General features: G+C 37.0%; 1 protein-coding gene across 1 annotated transcript in view; it reads right to left on the reverse strand.

Moving 5' to 3' along the window:
* Nucleotides 1-23,295, reverse strand: part of SP2353 (EGF like, fibronectin type III and laminin G domains protein pikachurin) — a 507,832-nt gene that overhangs the window by 16,643 nt on the left and 467,894 nt on the right. The window contains exons 8-10 of the mRNA XM_083131470.1: nucleotides 21,405-21,628; nucleotides 11,900-12,128; nucleotides 9,246-9,505 (exon numbers count right to left, since the gene is read on the reverse strand). Of these exons, the coding sequence (XP_082987596.1) occupies nucleotides 9,246-9,505; nucleotides 11,900-12,128; nucleotides 21,405-21,628 (713 nt within the window). The remainder of the gene's footprint in view (nucleotides 1-9,245; nucleotides 9,506-11,899; nucleotides 12,129-21,404; nucleotides 21,629-23,295) is intronic.

Consider the following 23,295-nt stretch of genomic DNA (forward strand, 5'->3'; position numbering starts at 1 on the left):
TGAGTAGCGTAATCCGGTCAGAAATCTCCTATAATGGCTGAGGGTTTGACGTGCTGACCCCACGTCACCCCATTACCGGTTGAAGAACTCCACATCTCTAGGTAGGATTGTGGGAGGCAGACTGGCAGTCGGGAGATAGGCCAAAGCCCTTCGAGGGCTGTTGCACCATGGATTATATATATATATATATATATATATCACAGATCTACAATGCTGTGAACCATGGCTATTTGTCATTGCATTCCACATGATTCTTCTAACAGATATTGTCACCAACGAAATCACCAAAAGTTTCTGTGGGGTGTACTTTACCTTTACATTTAATATAACATTAAGTAGTAGCAGTAATAATAACATTAAAACAATTATTATAAATTAATAATAATAAATCATTAATTACTTTATTACCAATTCATGATCTTACTATTATTATATCCTGGGGGTGGGGGAGACTTCTACTCGATAAATTGGATGACATACCATTTATTTTATTTTCATAGGATTAATATAATTAAATTCATCGTTATTCTATTTTTTAACTGTTATACAGCTTGTTAAAGACAAACCTTTAGAAATAAGGGCAAAATTTAAGACACAAAGATTATATTGTGCGACTTCTTACACAAACATTCTCATGTTTTGAATTTTGGAAAAACACAGAATGGGTGAAATATGAAAACATTAAGTTCTGACCTGTATCATGATTTATTTTGATTTATCAAAATAATAAATTTCTCCATTATTTAAACTTCCAATTAAGGATGCAAACTTTCAGGGGGAGTCAACTGACCAGTTTGACTTCCCCTCTCTCATCATTGGAATGCAAATGTGACATTCTGAATAATGCTTTCTAAAAAAAATTCCTTAAAAAAATATTTTAAAGAACATCTAAAAACTGTTTACTTACATATTGGCGCCAATACGTAAGAAAAACAGTTTTAGATGTTTTTTAAAAGAATTTTCTAAGGAATATTTTAGAAAGCATTATTCAGTTTGCCATGAGTGAGTAATTCGCACATGTTCTATTATGATTTTAAATGTGAAATCATGAGTAGCCACTGGGTTGGACCTATGGATTTGAGATATGTAGTTGCAGAGTAGAGGATGGCCCTTAGGGCAAAGGGGTAATTGCCCCTGGGCTCCACCTCCTACTGAGTTTGTGGGCCCCTTTGAAGTAAAACGTAATAGGTGTAGTACAGCGGCGGCTCAAAGAGCAGAGCCACCCTGACATGGCACTACCCTCAGAAGAAACACATACCTCGCCAAAGTATTGTTAAATTAATACATTTACAATTTACAGTCAAGGAGATTCGAATCTCGTAATCGGCCAACCTCATGGTGGAAAGACTTGGGTCAAGCTGCATTGCAGGTTTTTTTTCTTTGATTTTTTTATCACGTTGGCACTACCCATCATAGTAGTAGCCGTGGGCCACCACTGGGTGCAGATAATGTGGGAATTTCATTTCAGCTCTTATATCAATATGAAAAGGCTTAGGCCCCCCTTGATAATATTTAGCATGAAGTTACATTTTAAATATCACATATACTGCTGGACAAAAAAAACCGGACACCTTAATATTTGACATCTGAATTGCAATTACTTATGAATTACGCTCTCAGTTAAGTATTGAACAATTGAACATTCATTATTGAACATTTTGCATAGTTTTCCATTTACTATTTATTTATTTATTTATTTACTCGTATTTACTTATTTGGGACACCTAGTAGGCTCAAAATTAATTTCATGCAATTTTGTTTTAATTTATTGATTTTCAATTCCTGTTGATGTTATTTTGTTTAATGTCTAGAGAGGCATGAATTTTGGTTCATAGTAACCATAGTAACAGATATTATTGATATTGTCATTTCTGGTGTTTATCTTGCAAGTGTATTGTAAGTTTGCTAGCTTGAAAATGAGACGTGAAGAGGTAGTAAAAGCAGTAGCTCTTCGTGATGATGGTCGTATATTGCTAGGGTGCTAAATATAGCACAAAGTACTATCAATGAAGCTCTCAGACGGTATGATGGAACTGGTTCCTATGGTAGAAGACCGGGTTCTGGTCGGAAACGATGCACAACAGCACGGGAAGATCGTTTCATGTGTATCATAGTCTTACCGGAACCATCGTACGACTTCAAATATTGTGGCACGGCGTTTGAGAAATGTTCATAGAGCTGTGGTTTCTTCACGAACAGTTCGTAGAAGACTAAATGAAAGTGGTTTATCATCTCGGAGGCCGGCTACACGTCCCAGGTTGTTAGCACGTCACCGGAAGCGAAGACTGGAATTTGCTACACAACACTTACATTGGAATGTGGAGCAGTGAGAAAAGGTTTTATTCTCCGATGAGTCAAAATTCAACCTACGTTCATCAGACGGGTGTGAACAAGTGTACAGAAGACCTAGTGAGCGTTATGCACAATGTTGTTTCATTGAAATAACACCCTTTCGAGGCGGTGGTGTAATGGTCTGGGGAGGTATTTTTTTACAAGGACGTACAGAGTTGGTTCTTGTAGAGAATGGGGCAATGACAGCTCGCAGGTATATTACAGAATGTTTTGCAGATCATGTAGTACCATATGCACCATTCATAGGCCCAGATTTTGTTTTTATGCATGACAATGCGCGTCCTCACATTGCAAATATTGTCACGGAGTACCTGGACAAAGTTGGGATTACGCGATGAGAATGGCCACCACAAAGTCTGGACCTAAATCTGATAGAGCATGTCTGGGATCAACTGAAATGACATATCAGAAACCGTGCAATAGTTCCAGGAACAATTGAAGAGCTAAGACTTGCTATTCAAGAAGAATGGGAGCAATTGGACCAATAAGTGATTGCCAACCGTATTCGAAGTATGCCACGGCGGTTACAAGCTGTAATTGATGGCAGGGGAGGTAACACCCGCTACTAGACAGCTTATATACCCCACCAGTAGCACTTAACAATATTAAAACAAAATATTGCTAAGATTTTTTTTCCTAATTTTTTTGGTAGTTTTCTGTAACTTTCGTTTATGTTCTAATTTAACTTATTAACAATAAATTTTCATTTGCTTTCTGTTGAATATATTCAGGTTTTTTTATTTCCAATAATTTCTGCAACATTTAGTTAGCCTTCGAATCAGAATTTATGCGTTATCACAAAAAATGCAAGTGTCCGGTTATTTTTGTCCAGCAGTATATAAAACTAATATTAGCTGTAAAACGTCATGAATTACCGAGTTTGATCTTTATTGTGTAGTAATAAGACATCGATTGGTTGAGTAACTGAATCTTTCTACTGGATTCATAACTGTAGATAATTGACACACTACACTATGTTTATGACAAACTGCGTAGATATAAAGGTATGAGATGAGGGGTATTTTCCTATTGATTTCTATCTACGGAGCAAGTAAGTTAATTCTACATTTCGGAGGGGACCCACATCCACATAACAAGTTACCCAGGCCTATCCGGCTAAGACAATACGCCACTGCTTATTATCACAAATGTTACTGGGAACCAAAGTTCTGTTTCCTTTCGTAAATAAATTTTTTTATAAGTGACACTATCTGTGGAATTTCTGCGATTATATAATATTTCAGAAGCACGTTGTGGGGCCCATACACCTTGGGGCCCCCCGCATTGCAGAGGTTGTGGGGGTGGCTGCTACGTCACTGATAATAACCCATGATGCAACAGCCCTTGAGGGCCAGGTCTACCCACTGACTGCTGGCGTCACTCCCACCTGACAAGGTGGGAGGTCATCCAACCAGTTACGGGGTGATGCATGGTCAGCATGACGAACCCAAAGTCGTTGTAGTTTCCATGACCGGGTTATGCTAATTATTCATAGTTCCCCAATTTCCTCATGATGATGGGTTCCTACTGGTCCCATACACAAGCTGAAATCTCAAGAGAAAAGTTGTACACTTCCTGCAGGAGACTCAAACCTGCGTGTGTCCCATAGCTGGAGCCCAAAGCATGGCTCATTAGATCGCACAGTGCAGGACATGGATTTTGAGTAGCTCCTGATATCACACAAACACAGTTGTGTCCATTGGTGGATTTTAGTGGAAGGGGCATTGGGGTGACATGTGGCCCTTCAAAAAGAGATGACTTGACTATTATGAAAAGTCATGGTATTGTTATATCTCAACAAACAAAAAGTGTTCAACCAATGAAAGTAAAATCGTTCAACATTATCATTTTGCAGAGAAAATAATGTCACAAATAGGCTAATCAGGACTGGTCTACTGGACACTCCTATGGAGACTTTTTGATTAAAAGCAATTACGGTTAATATTAAGAAAACGTAAGTCACTACTCACGTGTGGTTTAACAGGTTCTTTTCAAATTCCACTACCACACATTACTAATGACTTATGTTTTGTTTCATATTTACAAGCTGTGGTTATGTGGACATTTAAGAAATTACTTGAATTCTGTTAATACTGCACCATTGGGAAGGCTCATAAAGAATAATATGGTGAAAGGGATTGCACGTAATGGACACAAAGCAGAGGTATATTCTAGAGGCCATAACGTTCCAATGTTTGAGACAGTATCATCTGGGGAAGTAAAAGTCGAACTTCTTCTTCTCTGCACTTATTCTTTTCATATTCATTGTTAATGCAAGTGTAAAACTGCAACACTGTCTTCTTGCAATCAAAGGGTGCTAGGTTTGATTCTGCATGGAGCTACATTGAAGAGTGATTCGTTTTCCACTTTACACCAAAGGTCCAATCACTATAAGCTTATCTGAGAACATAGAGGGGTTAAAATGAGCTTTGCTATGTTTTATTATTATTATTATTATTATTATTATTATTAAACAAAAACAGCTAGCAAGAGCTAATACTTTGTTTCATCTTTGTAATTGTCGTGATATACAGTATATGTATGGAGGCAAATCTGCATGTTATGCTTTACATTTCCAATGTTACATCCAGTGGCGTGCCCAGGGGGGGGTTGGTGGGGGTTAAAACCCCCCCCATTGGTTTCGTCATTTAAAAAAATTCAAAACAGAAATACATTTTATTTCATAAATCGCCAATATTGTAAAATGTTTACATTTGGCAATGAGAAATGTATTTGCTTCTTCAATTACTTTTGATAATATTGGAGTTGAATTACAGCAATGCACAAGCATTCAGTCATTCCTTAGTCACTGAAAAGGATGGAGAATTTCCTTCTCAGTATGGTCAAGAAAAGAGCCGTAACCCTTGGAATGCGAACTGAAGGAATTCCTCCTCCCCTTTCTTTCACCCACGATGACCCTCTTAGGAGAATGACCCTCCCTTTCCTGTTACGACAGTGCTGCTAACTTCCCTTTTCTTTCTTTCCCCTTCTTATACCATTTATGCCAGCAGAGCAAAGTTCTGTGAGATTTGAATCACTACAATTAGTAGGCAAAGTAAGTCGAAATCTTATTTCGCACCTGGATGCATATTTATTTCAAAATATCAATAATTATAATAATAATAATAATAATAATTGTTGCAGGCAGTAGCGAAGCATGGTTTTACGAAGGAGGCAAGCGACGTTTTGTACAATAGCATGCCGGGAGGAAGGGAGGGGTGAAGGATGCGTTATATAGCCCAACTGGCCCAGTCAGTTCATAAACAAAATAAAAGCAATTAATATGCCAAAATATTATACGTTTTACTCTTGTGCTCTTTACAAATTAGATATTTTTTTCTCAACCAATTTCCAGCCTTCAGTTTATTGAATTTTCTTGTAACATGTGTGAAAGATCTCACTTGAATTTGTGCGTAAATAATTTAGCAGTTGCCAACACTACTGACACTGACACTACTAGTTGCTGTCAACACTGGTGACGTAATTTGAGCTGGACCAAGCTGGATGCATGGTTCAGACATTCGACCGCCCGGTATCTTTCTCCCAAGTCCTGGTGTTCACTGGGGTTGTAGCGAGTTGCAGTCTGCAAGGTAGCAAGTCGAAGTGGTCGTGTTGTGTGTTACGTTTCTGCGTGTGTAATAGATTTTTGACGTGGAACTAAAGATGGATAGAGAAAAGAGGAGAAATACGTTTTAGATTATTTCCAAAAGAAACAAAAAATTGAAGTTGAAGCTTCACCTTCCACACATAGAACGTCAGAAAAGGTCGATTTAAGTTCAGAGGAATTCCATCCGAATTGCGAGAGTGAAACGTGCGAACTTTCAGACTCTTGATATTCAACAAGAAGGCATAACAGAAGATATTGCAAACCTTGTTGCAAAATTATGTCAAGGAACTGTCGAGGTAAGTGACGTTCATTATTTGATAGCAGATATATCCATAGGCGGATTTAGAATTGTTTTTCTGGGAGGCCACAGCATGGGCTGTAAGCATACAATCGTGTGTGTGCAGGGGAGGGGGGGGTGTCCGAGTGTGTATGTCTGGAAGACGTGTGTAGGATGTCACCCTATATCACCAATAAACTTTCGCAGGGCGAGAGAACATGAAGATGAACAAGTTCCCTCAATGATTTCAGGGGCCTCACCGATGGTGGTGTAATCAAAGAGATCCTGGGTTTGATCCCCTGTGAAGGTGCATTGCACAGTGGTACGTATCCCGATTTAAACTTTAAGTCCAGTCCCGATTAACATATCTGAATATAAAATGGACTTTACAATCATTTACTTTTTGTTTTGTTCACGAACCCTCGAAAAACGATATTACCTATCTTATAGATCCACCAAGGCATTTGAAACCCTGGCGTCGGAGCAGTGGCACGTATTTTCCGAGGTCCCAGAAAGCTTGGTGCTACTATACAGTGTATATGTATGCAACCACATTATAAAATCACGGTTGGCATGGACAGTTTTATTATTTTGTAGGAAAGGGATAAAATTTGTATTACGACACGGGATAGACTAGATAGGCATCCTATTAACTGTAAATATTCCTTACAAATCTTCTGAATATTTCTCTTGTACAAACGCAACAAATACAATAAGTAATATACGTGTGCAGTAATAAATGCATTTTCTGAAAGCATCTTTTCTGGCATCAGTGGTCGAAGTAGGGGATGCTGCCTCCAGTTAAGAAAGTTTCACAAATCATACCCCCAATTAGAATAATTTTCATATTGAGCATCCTCCACCTACTGTATTGTCTCCATGTTGATCCATACAAGGATGTACCCCCTCGTATCTCCAAAATCGATCAAATATCCCCTCCCTTTTCGGCTACGAATTTCTATTTCGAGCACTGTGTGGCAAGATTTTGTCGGGCTCAGTAACAGATCCTGTGGTGCGGTACTGGGCTTCGGAGGGGAAGGGGGGAGTGGCCCCTTCAACAGTTGGTTTCGCAGTTTCATAACGTTAACATTATACAAAATTCCTCTCCATAGACCTAATATGAAAATGAATATGACACATTAATGACACTGTAGTAGAAAATGTTAATTACTGAAGGGGTTCGTATTTGTTTGTCGACTGTCAAACAAATGTTTTCACCAATAATATAATAATACAATGCCAAAAATGTACACAATATTTAGCAAAATCATCTCCACAACAAGTACAATGTTGATTGAATTGATGTTTTAAATCCACAGTAAGGCCAATCTGGACTGGGCCTAAAGTTTAAAGTGAGATCCGAACCACTATTAGCCTCCACCGGGTATTGAACCCGGAACACCTTGATTACAAGGCGACGACGCTCACACTGAAATGAAACTGTGGTATCGTCATCTTGCAGCAATGCAATGACGTCCAGTAAATGCTCTTGAAGCAATTGATATGTGCAGTGAAGTAATATTTCCCTGAGTAAACACACGTTTGCGCATATTATGTACAATCCCGGTAACAACAACATCAAATGATAAATCATTCTCAACTTTGAGGCGGTTGAAGACCTATCTTCGACATACCATTTGCGAAGAAAGATTAAATGGGTTAGCTGCTCTGAACATTCACCGGGATATAAAAGTTACTTGTGACGACATATTGTCAGAACTCGCACAGAAATCTCGGTGCCTAAATTTCAGAATTTAAATTGTTGAACTGTGGTACCTTATTTATTACTGTCTTTAAGACATCAAGTAGTCTTAATGTCTTTAATGTTGTTACAATGTTGAGTGTACATATTTTTTGTTTAAAAATTATATTTGAGCAATTAAATATAAAATATTAATAATTTGGAAATATTCAAGCAGGTGCTTTTATATGATGCAATAAAAACATGAAGCATCCATAGCAAATACATTGATTGCGTTCATTGGGGTAAAATCCAAGTATATTAATTATCTAATTTATTACAAGAAATTTGACCTGTGAACTGGAAAATGTATTGGATTCATAACCCCCCCCTTACGAAAATCCTGGGCACGCGCCTGGTTACATCATATCATATGCTCACAGGATATTCCTTGTCCCTCCCAGTAAAGAATTCTGGATACACCTATGGTTGTAGTTAGAGATTAATATGTCTTGGGTGAGAATAGAATCTGAAATCCTCACCCCCTCCATTTGCTTGAGGAAAATCCAATTGATCTCCTTGTTCACCCTCCTTTATAATGTATGCATGAAAACAACAATTACCCAACCCCTCATTAGTCCATTTCAGAGATGATATCAAATTTGCATTAATATGTAGTATGTGGAATTATTATTGTTTATTTATTTTAGTTCACTTTTCTTGAACTTATGGCTAATTGCAAAGATGAGGATGAGCGATGATATTATGAAATTGATGAATGGACACTCACAAGGATCAACCTTGCACAGACCAGAATTCAAAGCCAGGATCCTTGCCATTGTAGTGCATTGAGATAACCACTCAGTCATGGAGGTCAGCTATTGGATACAGAGAGATGTTAATTACAATAGTGTTTTTGAGAATAACATTGCAAAACTTATGCATGATTTAAATATAAGAAAGTATTATTATATAATTGACATTATTAATTAATAAAATATTAATTATTCTTCATTTCATTTAAATCGTGATTAATTTCTACAATGTGTTTCTCAAAAATGAATATTTTATCGAAGATTTCACACTAAATTTACAAGTGACACAAGTTGCATGCTACTTGAGGATTTCGCCAACCAAGTGCAGGCTTGTGATGCATGTTATGCTACTATGACATGAAATGTTGCTGTTGATTGGTTCATTCCCAAGTGGCACTTATCGTGTTTGATTTGTCACTTTGGTGTGAGAAATCTGATTTCAGGTAACAAAATATGACCTTTTTTCCAGAGCAGTAACAGATAAAATACAATAAAGTAATCTTATATTTATACCTTTTCATTGTATCAGAATCTGTATAGTGGAGGTAGCTGAGGCCTGTGAAACGAGGGGTTGGGATGTCATCTTCCATGGCAGTTTCACAGTGAACATCCTTGTAGCCCAAAATACATTCACAAGTGAAGTACTCCATTTCAGGTATGCATTCTCCTCCATTTGCACAAGGTTTTGCAACACAAGGGTGGGGACAGTTTTCAACATTCACACCTGACAGAGCAGCTGCTAAAATTTTTAGAGGCCTGTTATTTATCACAATCTGAAAAATAGAAAAAATAAAATAGTACTTGGTGATTTAATCTTAGGTATAGATACTGAATTGTAATAGTATATAGAAATTATGAGAAGAAATGGATATGGAAAAGAATACAAACATAGGTTATCTGTTATAAGGAAAAAAAATATTTTTGCCTGATCTATGCACTTGCGAAAAGTCAATGAGGCTTTAATTATTAGATATTTTCTATTTTAAATTAGGAAAACAAGCAGGAAAGTTATTATGAGAATAATATGTTTTCATGAGATGGTTGTTGAAATAAAAGTGTGCAAATATTTGTTGAAGCAACTATTTTAAATTTTTAATAAATTTTGGCTAGCATATACCATGTCAAGGAGTGCCAATATCTCTAAAAATGATCCTACTAAATGTTACTAGCTTTATAAAAATACTATAAAGAGCCTTCTATTAGCTGAGCAAAATCTTAGATCAAGCTTTCACATGGCATTCAATCCTCCCTCATATTTTTGGCATTAGTAATGTCTATTTGAAAGGGTACGTTAGAATGAATCTGTGATATGGAAGGTGTTGACATATCACACACTAATAAATCAGAACCAAAAGCAGATTTAGAAAGAAAAATTGGTGTGGGTCCAGTAGGTATGGTTGATTCTTACAAATACTCTTTCATTTTGTGTAGTTTTTCTAATTGTAGGCTGTATGCTTTACATACTGTTACAAGTATTTTTTATTCTCTTGCCTTTACCAAACTATACAAGCTAGATCTATACATATTGGAGATAAATGCAAAAATTGACACAATCTTTCAAAATCTGTTTAGCGATCATTAATGGTTTTGAGTTTTCATCCATTCTAATGATAAACCCTGACCCAAGTTGACTGCATCATACTATATGATATCTCAAAGTTACAAAACAAATAGTAATAGCCTACAGCAATGCCATAGTTGTTTAATATTCTCACAATATGAGATCCGACAATTAAGTTTGCAAACTCGCCACCGTTTAGCTTTCAACGAAGCAGTATGCAAGCATCTCTGTAAGATTTTGTAACCTTGGTATTTCAGTGTCTCACAGCAGTGTTCGTGTTGATGCATGGTGGATTTGTGCTGAGTGGCATGCATTGTTGTTTGTGTGTGCGCGCTGTCGTGAAAATGGCCGAGCTGGAATTAGAGCAACAAACAAACATCAAATTTCTAGTGAAACTGGGCAAGAGTGGGAGTGAATTATGGGAAATGTTAGTGCAGGTGTATGGCAAGAATGCCATGAAGAAAGATTAGGGTGGTAGTAACGAGCCAAATGGACAAAAACATTCCCAAAATTCCTCAAATTGTGCATGCAAATTGGCGACTGACCGTCAGATCCATAGCAGACAAAGTGAACATTGATAGGGAAACTGTGTGGAAAATATAAACTGATTGCATGATAAAGTGATATGCAAACAACCAGAATTTTTTGCCAACAACTCGTGTCTCGTGCATCACAACAATGAACCTGCACACATGGAATTTGTGTGTACGGGAGTTTTTGACCACGAAACAAATAACTTTGGTAGACCACCCACCATACTTACCTGACCTTGCCCCAATAACTTTTTTTCTGTACCCAAAGATCAAACAAGCTTTGAAAGGAAGACATTATGATGACATTGAGGACATTAAGGCTAATATGATAGCAGCTCTGAAGGCCATTCCAGAAACAGAGTTCCAAATTTGCTTCGAAGGGTGGAGTAGGTGCTGGCATCGGTGTATAGCTTCCCAAGGGGAGTACATTGAAGGTGATCACAGTGTATTCAGCAGTAAGATATGTAGCATATTTTCTAGGATAAGTTCGCAAACTTAATTGTCAGACCAATATATAAGCAAAAACTAATGCAAAATATAGTATGAATTAGATTTTGGTTATTAAAAGTTCCAACAAATAAAAAAATAAACAACAAGACTCAGGAATACAAAACTATTGTGAGAGATTGTAGTAGAAACTGGACTAATATGGAACAATGTCCACAATTTGATAGTTTTGTTACAAAGAAATGGAGTTCTGCAGATAAAATCTGACTTCATATTCAGAATCAGCATTCAATCAAACATAAGAAACATTAAAGTTATTCACTGAATAAAATAATTGTCAACCAGGGCAATGAAATTATGTTGTGCACTCACCAAAGTAACATAAGGTTAAAATTAGTTGAAATAAAACCATGTTATAAAAAAAGGAAAGAGCTCTAAAAACCTGGAGATTCACCTAAAAAAGGAATCCAATGAATATGAATGTTACATTATGAATTAAGAAAGGTATGCTAAATGCTTGATGTTCAAATTAAATTTTTTAAAAAAAGAAAATGATCATAAAAGAACTGATTTAATGCAATATTTCACATTTTTCAAACATGAAATAATGTAAATTAATATCATACCTTTTGAATGCACCCTATAAAAGATGTCCTGACTTTCACTTTTGGAGAAACCATATCAAAATTGGGCACACCACCAATGTACAAGTTCTGTGGCAGTGATAGCTGAGTGAAGGCACCTGGCGTCATCGCCTGCGTGGATGACTGGTTGTCTACCTCAAGGATGGCCAAACGACCTGTCCGAGATATTCTAACTTCATGCCACTCCGACAATGTAACGGGACTGCTACTCCTACAGAAAGAGAAATTCATGTTCAGCATTTACTCAGTGTATTACTTCAATAGTAACAAACATATGTATGTGTGTGTTTGATTGATTGATTTTCTTCATTTTGCTTTGCTTTTATGCCATCTCACAAAGATGAAGATGAATGGTGATGCAATGAAATTTATGAAAGGATAATCACACACATGGATGGGATAACATGCGTCATGCAGAAGATTATATTGGCTGTGAGTACAGATGCCAGAGCCTTGTTAGTCTGCAAAATGCAGTCCAGGGAGTACTACATGAAAAAGAGATTGACATTTGGGTGCCTTCGGGAAGGATCACTTCTTGCAATAGTAACAAAATCAGAAAAAGTACAGGGATGTAAGGGATGACCTTCCACTTAGTACATCCAATTGTCAATCTCACTTCAACGTAGTACACCCTGGACTGCATTTTGTAGACTAACGAGGCTCTGGCGACTGGCCCTATGGCCAGTATAAGTCTGTGTGTTGTCCTGTGTTTTGTCCTTGTGTGCTGGTGCCCCTTTACATCTTCAGCTTTTAACCTAAGTCAGAATGTTTTAAGATTTTAGTTATGCGATGTTACAGATATGTTATTTGTTATGGTAAGGGTGACTGGTTCAAAATAGCTTAAGTGCTGACACACCCAAAATTTTAAATTCAAATTCTAATTCAAAAAAGAAAAAGTACAATATAAATGTAAAACTGAAAGTACTGTGTTAGCTAATTTGGATAGAATTGCAGCTTCTTAACCCTGTGTTGGTCACGCATGGTCTCTAGTTCTGGGTGTGTGGTTTTTATGTCGTTATTTATCAATGATTGTTTTGTCAACATCGTCCCCTGTCTTGCTGAATTTCTAACCTTCTTCTTTTACACCATGATTTTATTTTCAGCGTTAATAACATATATGAGCTGCTAGAGAGGGTTTGTTGAAGCCCCTTGCTGTTGGAGTCCATGCGCAATTATAGGCGTACCTAGTTTTTACTGAAAATCCGGCCTGCCGTTCTGTGCCCGACTAATGAAGAGTGCCTTTTTATAATATTATAGAATTCCAATTTTTATAGTTTTATAGAATCACAATTGTGGAAAGAAAATATTTAATCATAATAATTGAGGATTTGGCGTTTTAGACCATTAATTTGGGATATTTTAAAAACCTGGTCTCTGGCACCATGCATGACCATCAACGTAACTTTTCTAGCACGACTCATGAAGGGTTAAACATTGGATGTATCTTTCAATAAAGAAAATAGAATGGATCACTTTATTACAAAGTGTAGTATAATGAACTTACTTTCGTGTTTAATTTATTACACTTGTTATTATCGTCATCACTGAAATAGAAACTTGGTATGTCAAAGGGGGTGTGAAACTGAAAATACGGGGTCAGCAAGTATCTCACTCATACCTCCCTAGTGCTACCTATGATAATTGGGTCTTGGTGAGATTTATCTCAAGTAGAGAACACAATGTTTTCAGCTTGACTAATGTAAAATCTCCACCGATGTGAAACTCTTCCTTTGTACCTACACGAGTCAATTACTGCTGTCATTCCTGCTTAATTCCCCACGGAAGTCCAGCAATGTTATTTTCATTATGAAATGCTGTTCAAAGCTAAGCTCTTTTAATAAGTTTCTGAGCTCATTAAGCAAACTGAGTTTTCTCATTCTAATTACCGATAATTAACAAAGTTAGAAAGTATATCTCACAGGTAATATAATGTTCTGGTCTCAGTAGCTATTAAGCTGATACCTTTCCCTTGAAAGTTAGTTTACATCATGCCCATGTCCATGAGAATTATTTGTTTCTAACAAACTCAATGGACAAATATGTAAAAGTGGAAACACAAAATTAGCTTACCTTTGTTATAAGCAGAAACAGACAATTGAAATTGAGGAAAAGTTTTCCTAATTTCATGATTTTACCAATTATCTGCTTGTTTTCACTCACTTCTTATATACTAGGACAGAAGATATACTTCGACGAATCCTTTACATCAACCAATATCTGTTCTGTTAATCAAATACACCAGAAATGCATTTACTGCTTCATGTTTTGAACATTGCACTTTGAATTCAGTGTGTTCTCAGAGTAGTGCAATTTGCAATTGAGGTAACACGATCAAACAGGCTACTCTTTCCATCTTTTGTCACATGGATCAGACAAATGTTCAGAAATTGCCTTTACAAAATTCAACTGTTATATATTTCAAACTGTCCTGTGGGCCTTACTTTATGCACTCATTTCCATTAACAACTTCTTTCATATTTTCTTTAGTGCTGAGAGGTACATTAAACAGAAGTAATGTAATTCCAATTTTTCACATAAAAAAAAAAAAAAAAAAAAAAGGTAAAGTGCTCCCCTGTGCTTAGCACCACGCCATGAAGGCGTATAGGGGGTGTGGGGGTAACGCCCCACACTTTCTTGATCCGGTCGTGAGTGGGGGTGATGTGATCAGCATCACGCCCCTGACCGCCTTTACCCCCCAGGGTTTCCCCCAGGTACCCATGTTATTCGACACTGGGTGGGCGCCGGGGCCGCTTCCATCGTTAGAAAAGTTCCCGGATTTGAACCGGCCGGGGATCGAACCCGGGACCTTTAGCATGGTAGTCAGACGCGTTACCGACTGAGCCACCGCGGCCAACCATAAACTTCATAACTATACCCAGTGGTCAGAAGTAGCGAGCTACTTGTAGCGTCGCTACTGTAGCTAGCTACAGAATTTGTAGCTGTAGCTGTAGCGACGCTACATTTTGAAAATTGTAGTTGTAGCGGTAGCGAAGCTACAAAATTCCTGTAGTTGTAGCGAAATTTCGCTACAGCTACATTTTTTCTCGGCATTTTGAGGTGAATTTTGAATGTGGCAACAGCGTCAGAAAAAATCGACAATAACCCTTAATTTTGCAGGAGGTTCATAAAGACAGTCTATTACATGGAGATACAGATTATCTAGATTGTAGATTATAGATATCTGCATAATTTATTTAATTAGTATCTGAAGAATTCAGATATCCAGATAACTAACTGACATATATGAATATATTCCTGCTAACAGCTACGTTTTTCTAGCTGCATCGCTATTTTGGGGGAAAACATGCCTCGTTTGCTGCACCACTGGAAAAAAAGTGCCTGGTTTGCGTCACCCCCGGAACAAATCCTGTGGATATTCATGGTGTAAGAGACACCAAAATGTCATTAATTGCTGTGTTTTGCAGTGAAAAAACGAGCGATGGAATTTCCACTGCACTGACAAGGGAATAGTGCCACCAATAAACGGCTCAGTACGTTAACAGCATTGATCATCGTCAGTATATAGGATCTCACCAGCAAGAAATTATTGTTACAAGAATGATAGAGTTTCTGGAATTACAATTATTTTCGCGACAGTATTTGTCCACAAAATTTAAAATTACAATACGTTTAGAACACTCAGGTTTACATTACAGTTTCCTCAATAATTTTATCATATTGCAAAAAGTATGTACGAGTTATTAACTTTCCTGCAATTTTCTTTAGTTAATATACATAGTTTTCAAATTTACGTATTTCTCCTACTTTGCGTCACTTTTCTGTAACTTTTGCTAATGACATCATCATCATCATCCCTCGCTGTTTCCTGCCTCTGGCTGGGTCGGCATAGAAGTCAAGCCTTTCCATTATTTCCTGGTCTTTCACAACTCCTCTCTTTTCAAGGTGTTCCAATCTAGTCTCCTAACACTCTCCACTATCTGCTCTTTCCACCGACATCTTGGTCTCCCCCTTGGCCTTATTCCCACTCCTTGTGCATTGTAAGCTCTTACTGGTAGTCTTCTTTCTGCATCCATTCTCTTCATGTGTCCGAACCATCTCATCTGTGCCTGATCTATTCTGTCCTGAAGCTTCACTACACCCACTGTCTGTCGGATCTCCTCATTTCTTATTCTATCCCTTCTAGTCTTCCTCAAAATACTCCTTAAAAATTTAATCTCCACTGGCTGCATCTTTTCTTTGTCTCTCTATGTCATTGTCCAAGTCTCTGCTCCATACGTAATTATTGGCACATAGTATGTGTTACATATTACCTTCTTGCATTTCATAGGTACATCCCTATTCCATATTAATCTTCGAACACTTTGATATAGTCCACCACCATTCATTTGTCCTCTTCTGTTTAACTCCTCATCTATTCTTCCACTTCTTTCAATCATGACAATGAGGATGAATGGTTTATTTAATTATTATCTTATCTATAGTCGCTTTTTGCCACTTTCGGCTAATTGTGAGAACGAGGAAGAATGATGAATGATGAGCAGTGTGGGGAATGGAGGAGCAGGAGCATCTGATCCTCCCAACTTGGCGTCTTTCCTAGTTTTTGTTTTGAGTCCATTTTATGCATAGATAATCTGATCGAGACTGGATCCTTCCTAACCACTATGTGCCTCTGCTGGGTATCGAATCTGGGGCCCTTTTGTAGTCAAAGGGCTCCAGGTACTTTTCATTCAAAATGCTGACTTCATATCAGTCTATAAGAAATGAAATATTTATTCTCAAGAAAAATATGTTGATGTGAACATAAATACGTAATCCTACCAAATTTTAGTTGTGTATAGTTGTAATAATTAATTTGGGTAACACCCTAATTGCAATATTCATATATCAAATTTGAATTGATATACCACTTGCATAGGTATGGTATTCTCAAAAACTATAGTAAAAATAAGTAACTGAAGTAACATTGCTATCAAAATTATCGAATGACTGGAATCATGATAATAAATAACAGAATCTATTTACCAGTAGTAGGGGATTTTTTTAATACCTATACCGTTGTTTTCATTTTTTTTATCCAGAAGTAGCGCAAAAAGTAGCGAAGTAGCGAGTAGCGAACAGGAGTAGCGTAGCGAGCTACTTTTTGGTAAATGTAGCTGTAGCTGTAGCGAAGCTACATTTTGGAAGAGTAGCTGTAGTTGTAGCGAAGCTACTTTTAAAATGTAGCATTCTGATCACTGACTATACCTCTGATTTTTAGGTTCTAAAAAATGTACTTTTGGGTTCCTAAAATAGGTTCTAAAAATCCTAAAATAGGTCCTAAAATCCTAAAATAGGTTCTAAAAATTTTAAAATTGGTTATAAAAATATTAAATTAGACTAAAAAAATTCTGAAGTAGGTTCCAAAAAAAAAAAAAACAGATAGTTGAAAGATCCTGATAAATACTAATTAGGTAAAATTGTTAAAAACAGAATTTCAAAGGAACCGTGAGAAAGTGACCCTCCATGATGATGATATCCAGAGAGCGCATCGTGTGAACGTTCAGCGATCACGTGGCCCCCGTCCCATAGTGTGTCGTTTTTTACGATACAAGAAGAAAGAGGAAATAATCAGAAATAGGACAACCTTGAAAGGAACTAAAATATTTATTGACAATGATAACTCTTCATCGGTTCGGCGGGAAAGAGAAAAGTTGCTGCCGTACATGCACGACGCACGGAGACAAGGACACAGGGCACATCTGAGCTTTCGCCATTTAGTAGTGAACAACAAGAAGTACGCCTTACGCGATCTGGAGGACAATTCACCTGCTCCCCCCCAAGAACCAAATGGGCCATCCCCAAGTGCATCCGCTGAAGGTCATCGGCCTTCTTTCCACCCCCTTTCTCCGTGGAACACCCGCCAGAACCATGGAACTTCGCAGAATTCGGAGACCTCCCCCTCCACCCGCTGAGATGGTCAACGTAGCCATGCCCAGGAGGTACAACCCGGTAAGTTATTATCAGTGAGTGACAGTTCAGAACCTCGATTCAACTCCTGTGTCAAAAATAAACCGAATAGAAATATACACTCTCTAAACCCTGTTGACGGCCAGAATAATGACACACGTCGTGAAAAACACTTGTTGGATATTGTCTACCAGAACGTTCGTGGCTTACGTACTAAAATTAAAGATTTTTACGTGGCTATAAACGACAATAACTATGATGTAGTCATTTGTACCGAAACGTGGGTGAATTCAACACATAACAGTTCTGAACTTTTTGATGACCGGTACAATGTATTCAGAGCCGATCGTAAATCGTTGCAAACTAACAAAAACCTGGGAGGGGGTGTAATGATTGGAATCAAAAGCGAACTTATTGCATTTCAAGTAGAATGTTTAATAGATGATCCAAATATTGATATTATAATAGTTAAAGTTCGAACAATTCCTGGTAGTTATATATATATGTGTGCAATTTATATACCTCCTAATTCTGATATTGCCCTGTATGATGCTCTTTTCCACTGTATAACTATGCATTGCCCGCCGGGGAGTCCGATTCTAATAATTGGTGATTTTAACATTCCGGAAATTCGCGATACAGATTGCAAAGCATTAAACAACAATAAAACCTGTCAATCATTATGTAACTTTCTCCAACTAACTGGTCTACAAAACAAAAATAATATTAGGAATAATTATGGAAAAATGCTTGACCTAGTACTAACAAATCTGAACCACATAAAATTGTCCAGAGAAGAACCTCTGTCCGTTCCTGAGGATAAGCATCACCCTACTTTATATTTGAAAGTAAGTCATGTACGTTGTAAAACAAGAAATCCGGAACCAAACGAGAAACGCTACAATTTTAGGAAAGCTGATTTTAACAGTATGTATAAAAAATTTACTTCGATAGATTGGGAAGAATTAAAATTGTGCTCAGACGTTAATATTGCCGTTGAAAAATTTTATCAGATCGTCACCTCCGTGTTTGATGATTGCATTCCTCTTTCAACCCCCTCCTCCCGCCACTACCCTTGTTGGTTCACGCGACAGATAAGGGATCTGGCATCCAAAGCAAAACATCATCGTAAAATGAAGTATAACGTAGGGAATACTCAAATGCATGCAGCAAAATTCAAAAATATACGAACCAGACTAAAAAAGAATATTCAGGATGCGTACTCAAACTACTTGAAAAGCATTGAAGCTAGTGTTAAAACAGGGGACATGAAGCAATTCTGGTCCTTCATAAGAAATAAAAAACGACCATCATACGCACAACTTATCTGTAATGAAAATCAAGAACTCGACAGCAACAACTCAATTGCGGAAGCGTTTGCGAAACACTTTCACTCTGTTTACGTACAGGAACCATCTTATTACGAACCACCAACCCCTCTGTCTGAAACCGACGCCCTTCTATCTTCTCTAAATTTACAGGATATATCAATCGCTGAAGTAGAAGCAGCAATAAAGAACCTTAAACCTAAAAAAACGGCAGGGCCTGATCTCATCCCCTCCTGCGTAATCAAGGGGTGTGGTGAAAGTCTAAAATATCCGCTACACATACTCTTCAACCTTGTAATACAAACATCGAGATTTCCAGATAAATGGAAATTATCCCAAATTTGTCCCATACCAAAAACATCAGATAAATCTTAAATTTCAAACTACAGACCAATTGCGATACTCTCTGCGCCAGCTAAACTATTAGAACAGATTCTTTATAAACACTTTTTTGCTCACGTAAAACCAATTCTCTCCTCGCACCAGCACGGATTCGTACCAAAGAGATCTGTCGTGACGAACCTCGTAGAAATTTCAAACTTCATTTCCACTGAACTTGACAACAGAGGTCAGGTAGACGTTATATACACAGATTTCTGCAAAGCGTTCGACACTGTAAACCATGATATTCTCTTGAAGAAATTAGCATTTTGTAACTTCTCTTCCCTCGTAGATTTAATGTGTTCCTATCTCAAAAACAGAAAACAATACGTAAATTATCAAGGTTGCTGCTCCGATGAATTTGTAGTTGGCTCAGGCGTACCTCAAGGTTCTAATCTTGGTCCCTTGTTGTATTTAATATTAATTAATGACCTACCAAAACAGCTTAGAAATTCCGAGAAACTCTTATTCGCTGACGATTTAAAATTCTATAGGAGCATCCACAATGAAGATGATTCCATTAAATTACAAGAGGATATCGAAAATCTCAACGCATGGTGTAAAGCAAATAAAGTTAATCTAAACCATAAGAAATGCAGGGCCGTAACATTTACCCGATTGAAATCCCCAATACACTATAACTACGAAATAGCAAATACACAAATAGACCGGGCAAGCTCAATAACAGATCTTGGTGTAGTGTTCGATGATAAATTATCGTTTCAGTTACATATCACAAAGACTGTTAATGACGCGCATAGAAAACTGGGGTTCATTATGAGAACTGCAAAAGAATTCAATGAAAATAAAACGTTGTTATCATTATTTAACCTATACGTTAGGCCCAAATTAGAATACGCATCTGTAGTGTGGAGTCCACAAACCAGTAAACAAATAGATCTTATTGAAAAAGTTCAAAATAAGTTCACCCGCTATATAGTTTTTAGGATAGATGGTGCATATCCAAAGATGACACCTTATAACGAATTACTAATTAAATTACACATTACCTCCCTTGCAAACAGAAGAACCATACATCAGCTCCTTTTTCTTTTCAAACTTCTTAACGACAAATTAGATTCTTCCTCTCTGCTTTCAAAAATAGCTTTCTATGTCCCCCATCCAAAGTTGCGATCAAGAAAACAACTCTTTGCAATTTCCCGCACCCGTACAAAATCCGCAGAAATGGCTCCCCTGCGAAGAATGTGTAGTTTGTATAATGAATGGTTAGAGAGGGTCATACACTTGGACATATTTACTAAATTTTCTGAGTATAAACGCTATTTAATGGACAACATTCTTGCTTAATTTTTTATTATTATTTTTATTATTATTATTACTATTATTATTTTTACCTTCTTTATGTGTATATATATATACCCATACATATATGAATGTAATTGTGTAAGGTTTGATTAATTTCTTATCCACGGTAATGTTTAAGGACGATATATATAACCTCTGTATGTATTTTTTTTATATCTGAAATATGTATAAATATTATTTTGATGTGTATAAATCCTATGTAAGACATTTACTGTGCACTGTAAAAGGGCAGATGCCTGTTGTGCGCAGGATAATAAATAAATAAATAAAATTTTAATAGATATATGTAACAATAAAAAAAAATTGCCTTGGTCAGTATATTAATATTTTATTAACATGGGGACAAGGCTTAACTGAAGCGCACTTTGACCCCTTGCACCTCCTCACATAAGATGTTGCTGAACGCATTCTCCAGGGTTAAGTTTTAAATATATTTTATTAGACTAACATTTTCTTTATATTTAAGTCACTTTCCTATCCCTCTAGGTTAATTGAAACAGGATTACATCCTGATATACAGAAATAACTAATTAAGCATTTATTACCTGATAGTTGCTGCTCCAGTTCCCAAATCGAATGTGAATTCAACATGGCCATCAATCATATATACTGCCATGAAATCGCCAACACCATCTGACCTGTATCCATTGTACATAATGACCCCATTCAATGCGTTTGGCTTGAAGATAACCTGAAGGTCTAGCCATGAGAAAACAGAGCTTCCCAGACCTGGATATTTGAGATAACTGGACCCATTGAATGACGGTACCTGAAATTATATATGCATATGTGAAAATGTTATATGATATAGACACTATGAATACACACAATCTCTGGCATAGTCACGGTAGAGCAGAAATTTTGAGAAAACCAAATATTCAAATGAAAACAATATGGAACTTAGGAAATACCAAAGTGGTAAATATAAACTCCCCTTAAAATGTCACCTGATTATCATTTTTCTCTTTGAACAACATGTTAAACAAAGGTACAATTTCAAAATATTTTATAATGTGTCTCCTGCACTAGAATGCAGCTACGTGATATCCACTTTTACAATTTTGTCTATCCACAGAAGAGCTTGGATGACTGCTCAGGGCATCATCTTCAGGGAAGCACAAAACTGTGGCATACCCCCACCACAGAAAATCGCCAAAACCTCATTTCTGATTACATAAGCATGACTATTTTTTAAAAATTTATTTTAAAGTCCATTTTATGCACAGAAAGGCTAATCGGAACTGGACCTATAGTTTAAAGTAGGATTCGAACCACTATGTACCTCTACTAGGTGGCTATTTGTTTTAAAAAGAGATGCAATTTTATTGACAACAAGAATGAATGGAAGTTACTGCTACATTAACATAATAAGTATGCTGCAAAATCATGTAGCAATTTATGCTAAGAGGTTACTGTTATTTTCACGTAATTATGTAGGTATTAAATAAACACATACCTATATTAAACATGTCATTTTAAAGTAACACTTAATGTATTTTATAAATTAGGTAATAATTTTTCTTCATTAAAACCATAAATATACAACATGGACTTGTTTTTTATTGGAGGATGGAGGCAAGTAAGAGGACCAGGGTAGAAATATGGGGATGGGGGGCGTGGGCAGAAGGATAATAGGGGTGCCAAAAATCCACCTCACCCAGGTGAAATGATTATCTTGAGCTGCCCAGACAGTAGTATAGACAGGATTTTTGTAAGGAGGCAGTTATTCTTTTTGAGTAGTCAGCCTATATTGTGCCAACTTTTCATGACTTTACATTCCTTTGTTTATCAGAACAATGTTCACATTCTCATTGCATTAATATCTTTGTCTGGAATGAAAAGTATCAACAAATTATAAGAGGAAACTGTTAATACTAGAAATGTTGCTCAGGCTATAATTTTCTACAGTACATAAGTTAATTCTAGTTAATTTGATATTGCTGTATTAGATGAAAGGTAGTAAAGAAATGAGGGGGAGGGAGAGAGAGAGAGAGAGAGAGAGAGGGAGGGAGGGGGGAGAGTGAGAGTGAGTGAGTGAGTGATAGAGAGAGAGAGAGTGAGTCAGTGAGTGATTGAGTGAGTGTTTGCTTTGACCACCACCATGGACATCCGGAAGGGGGGCAAAGGGGGCCACGCCCCCCTCTGGAAAATGAATATCCAACCAAAAAGTATATAATTCACACAAAATTTCATTTCAGTCACAGTAATTTATTTATTTTTGGGAGAAAATATGCCCCCTTTGCTCCCCCTGGAAAAAAATTACCTTGCTTGTTCCTCCCTGGAAAAAAAAAATCCTGCGAATGTCCATGACCAAAACACGAAGAGAGAAGTAAATGTGGCTTCCCTTTCAGATTAGTATAAATGGCTTGCATCTGTAGTATACAATAATAGTGGTCTGCCTCCCTTCAATACATAATAATACAGGTTTTCGTAAGA

This window comes from Lepisma saccharinum, chromosome 1, assembly GCF_977018435.1.
Source record: "Lepisma saccharinum chromosome 1, izLepSacc3.1, whole genome shotgun sequence".
Classification (NCBI taxonomy): domain Eukaryota; kingdom Metazoa; phylum Arthropoda; class Insecta; order Zygentoma; family Lepismatidae; genus Lepisma; species Lepisma saccharinum.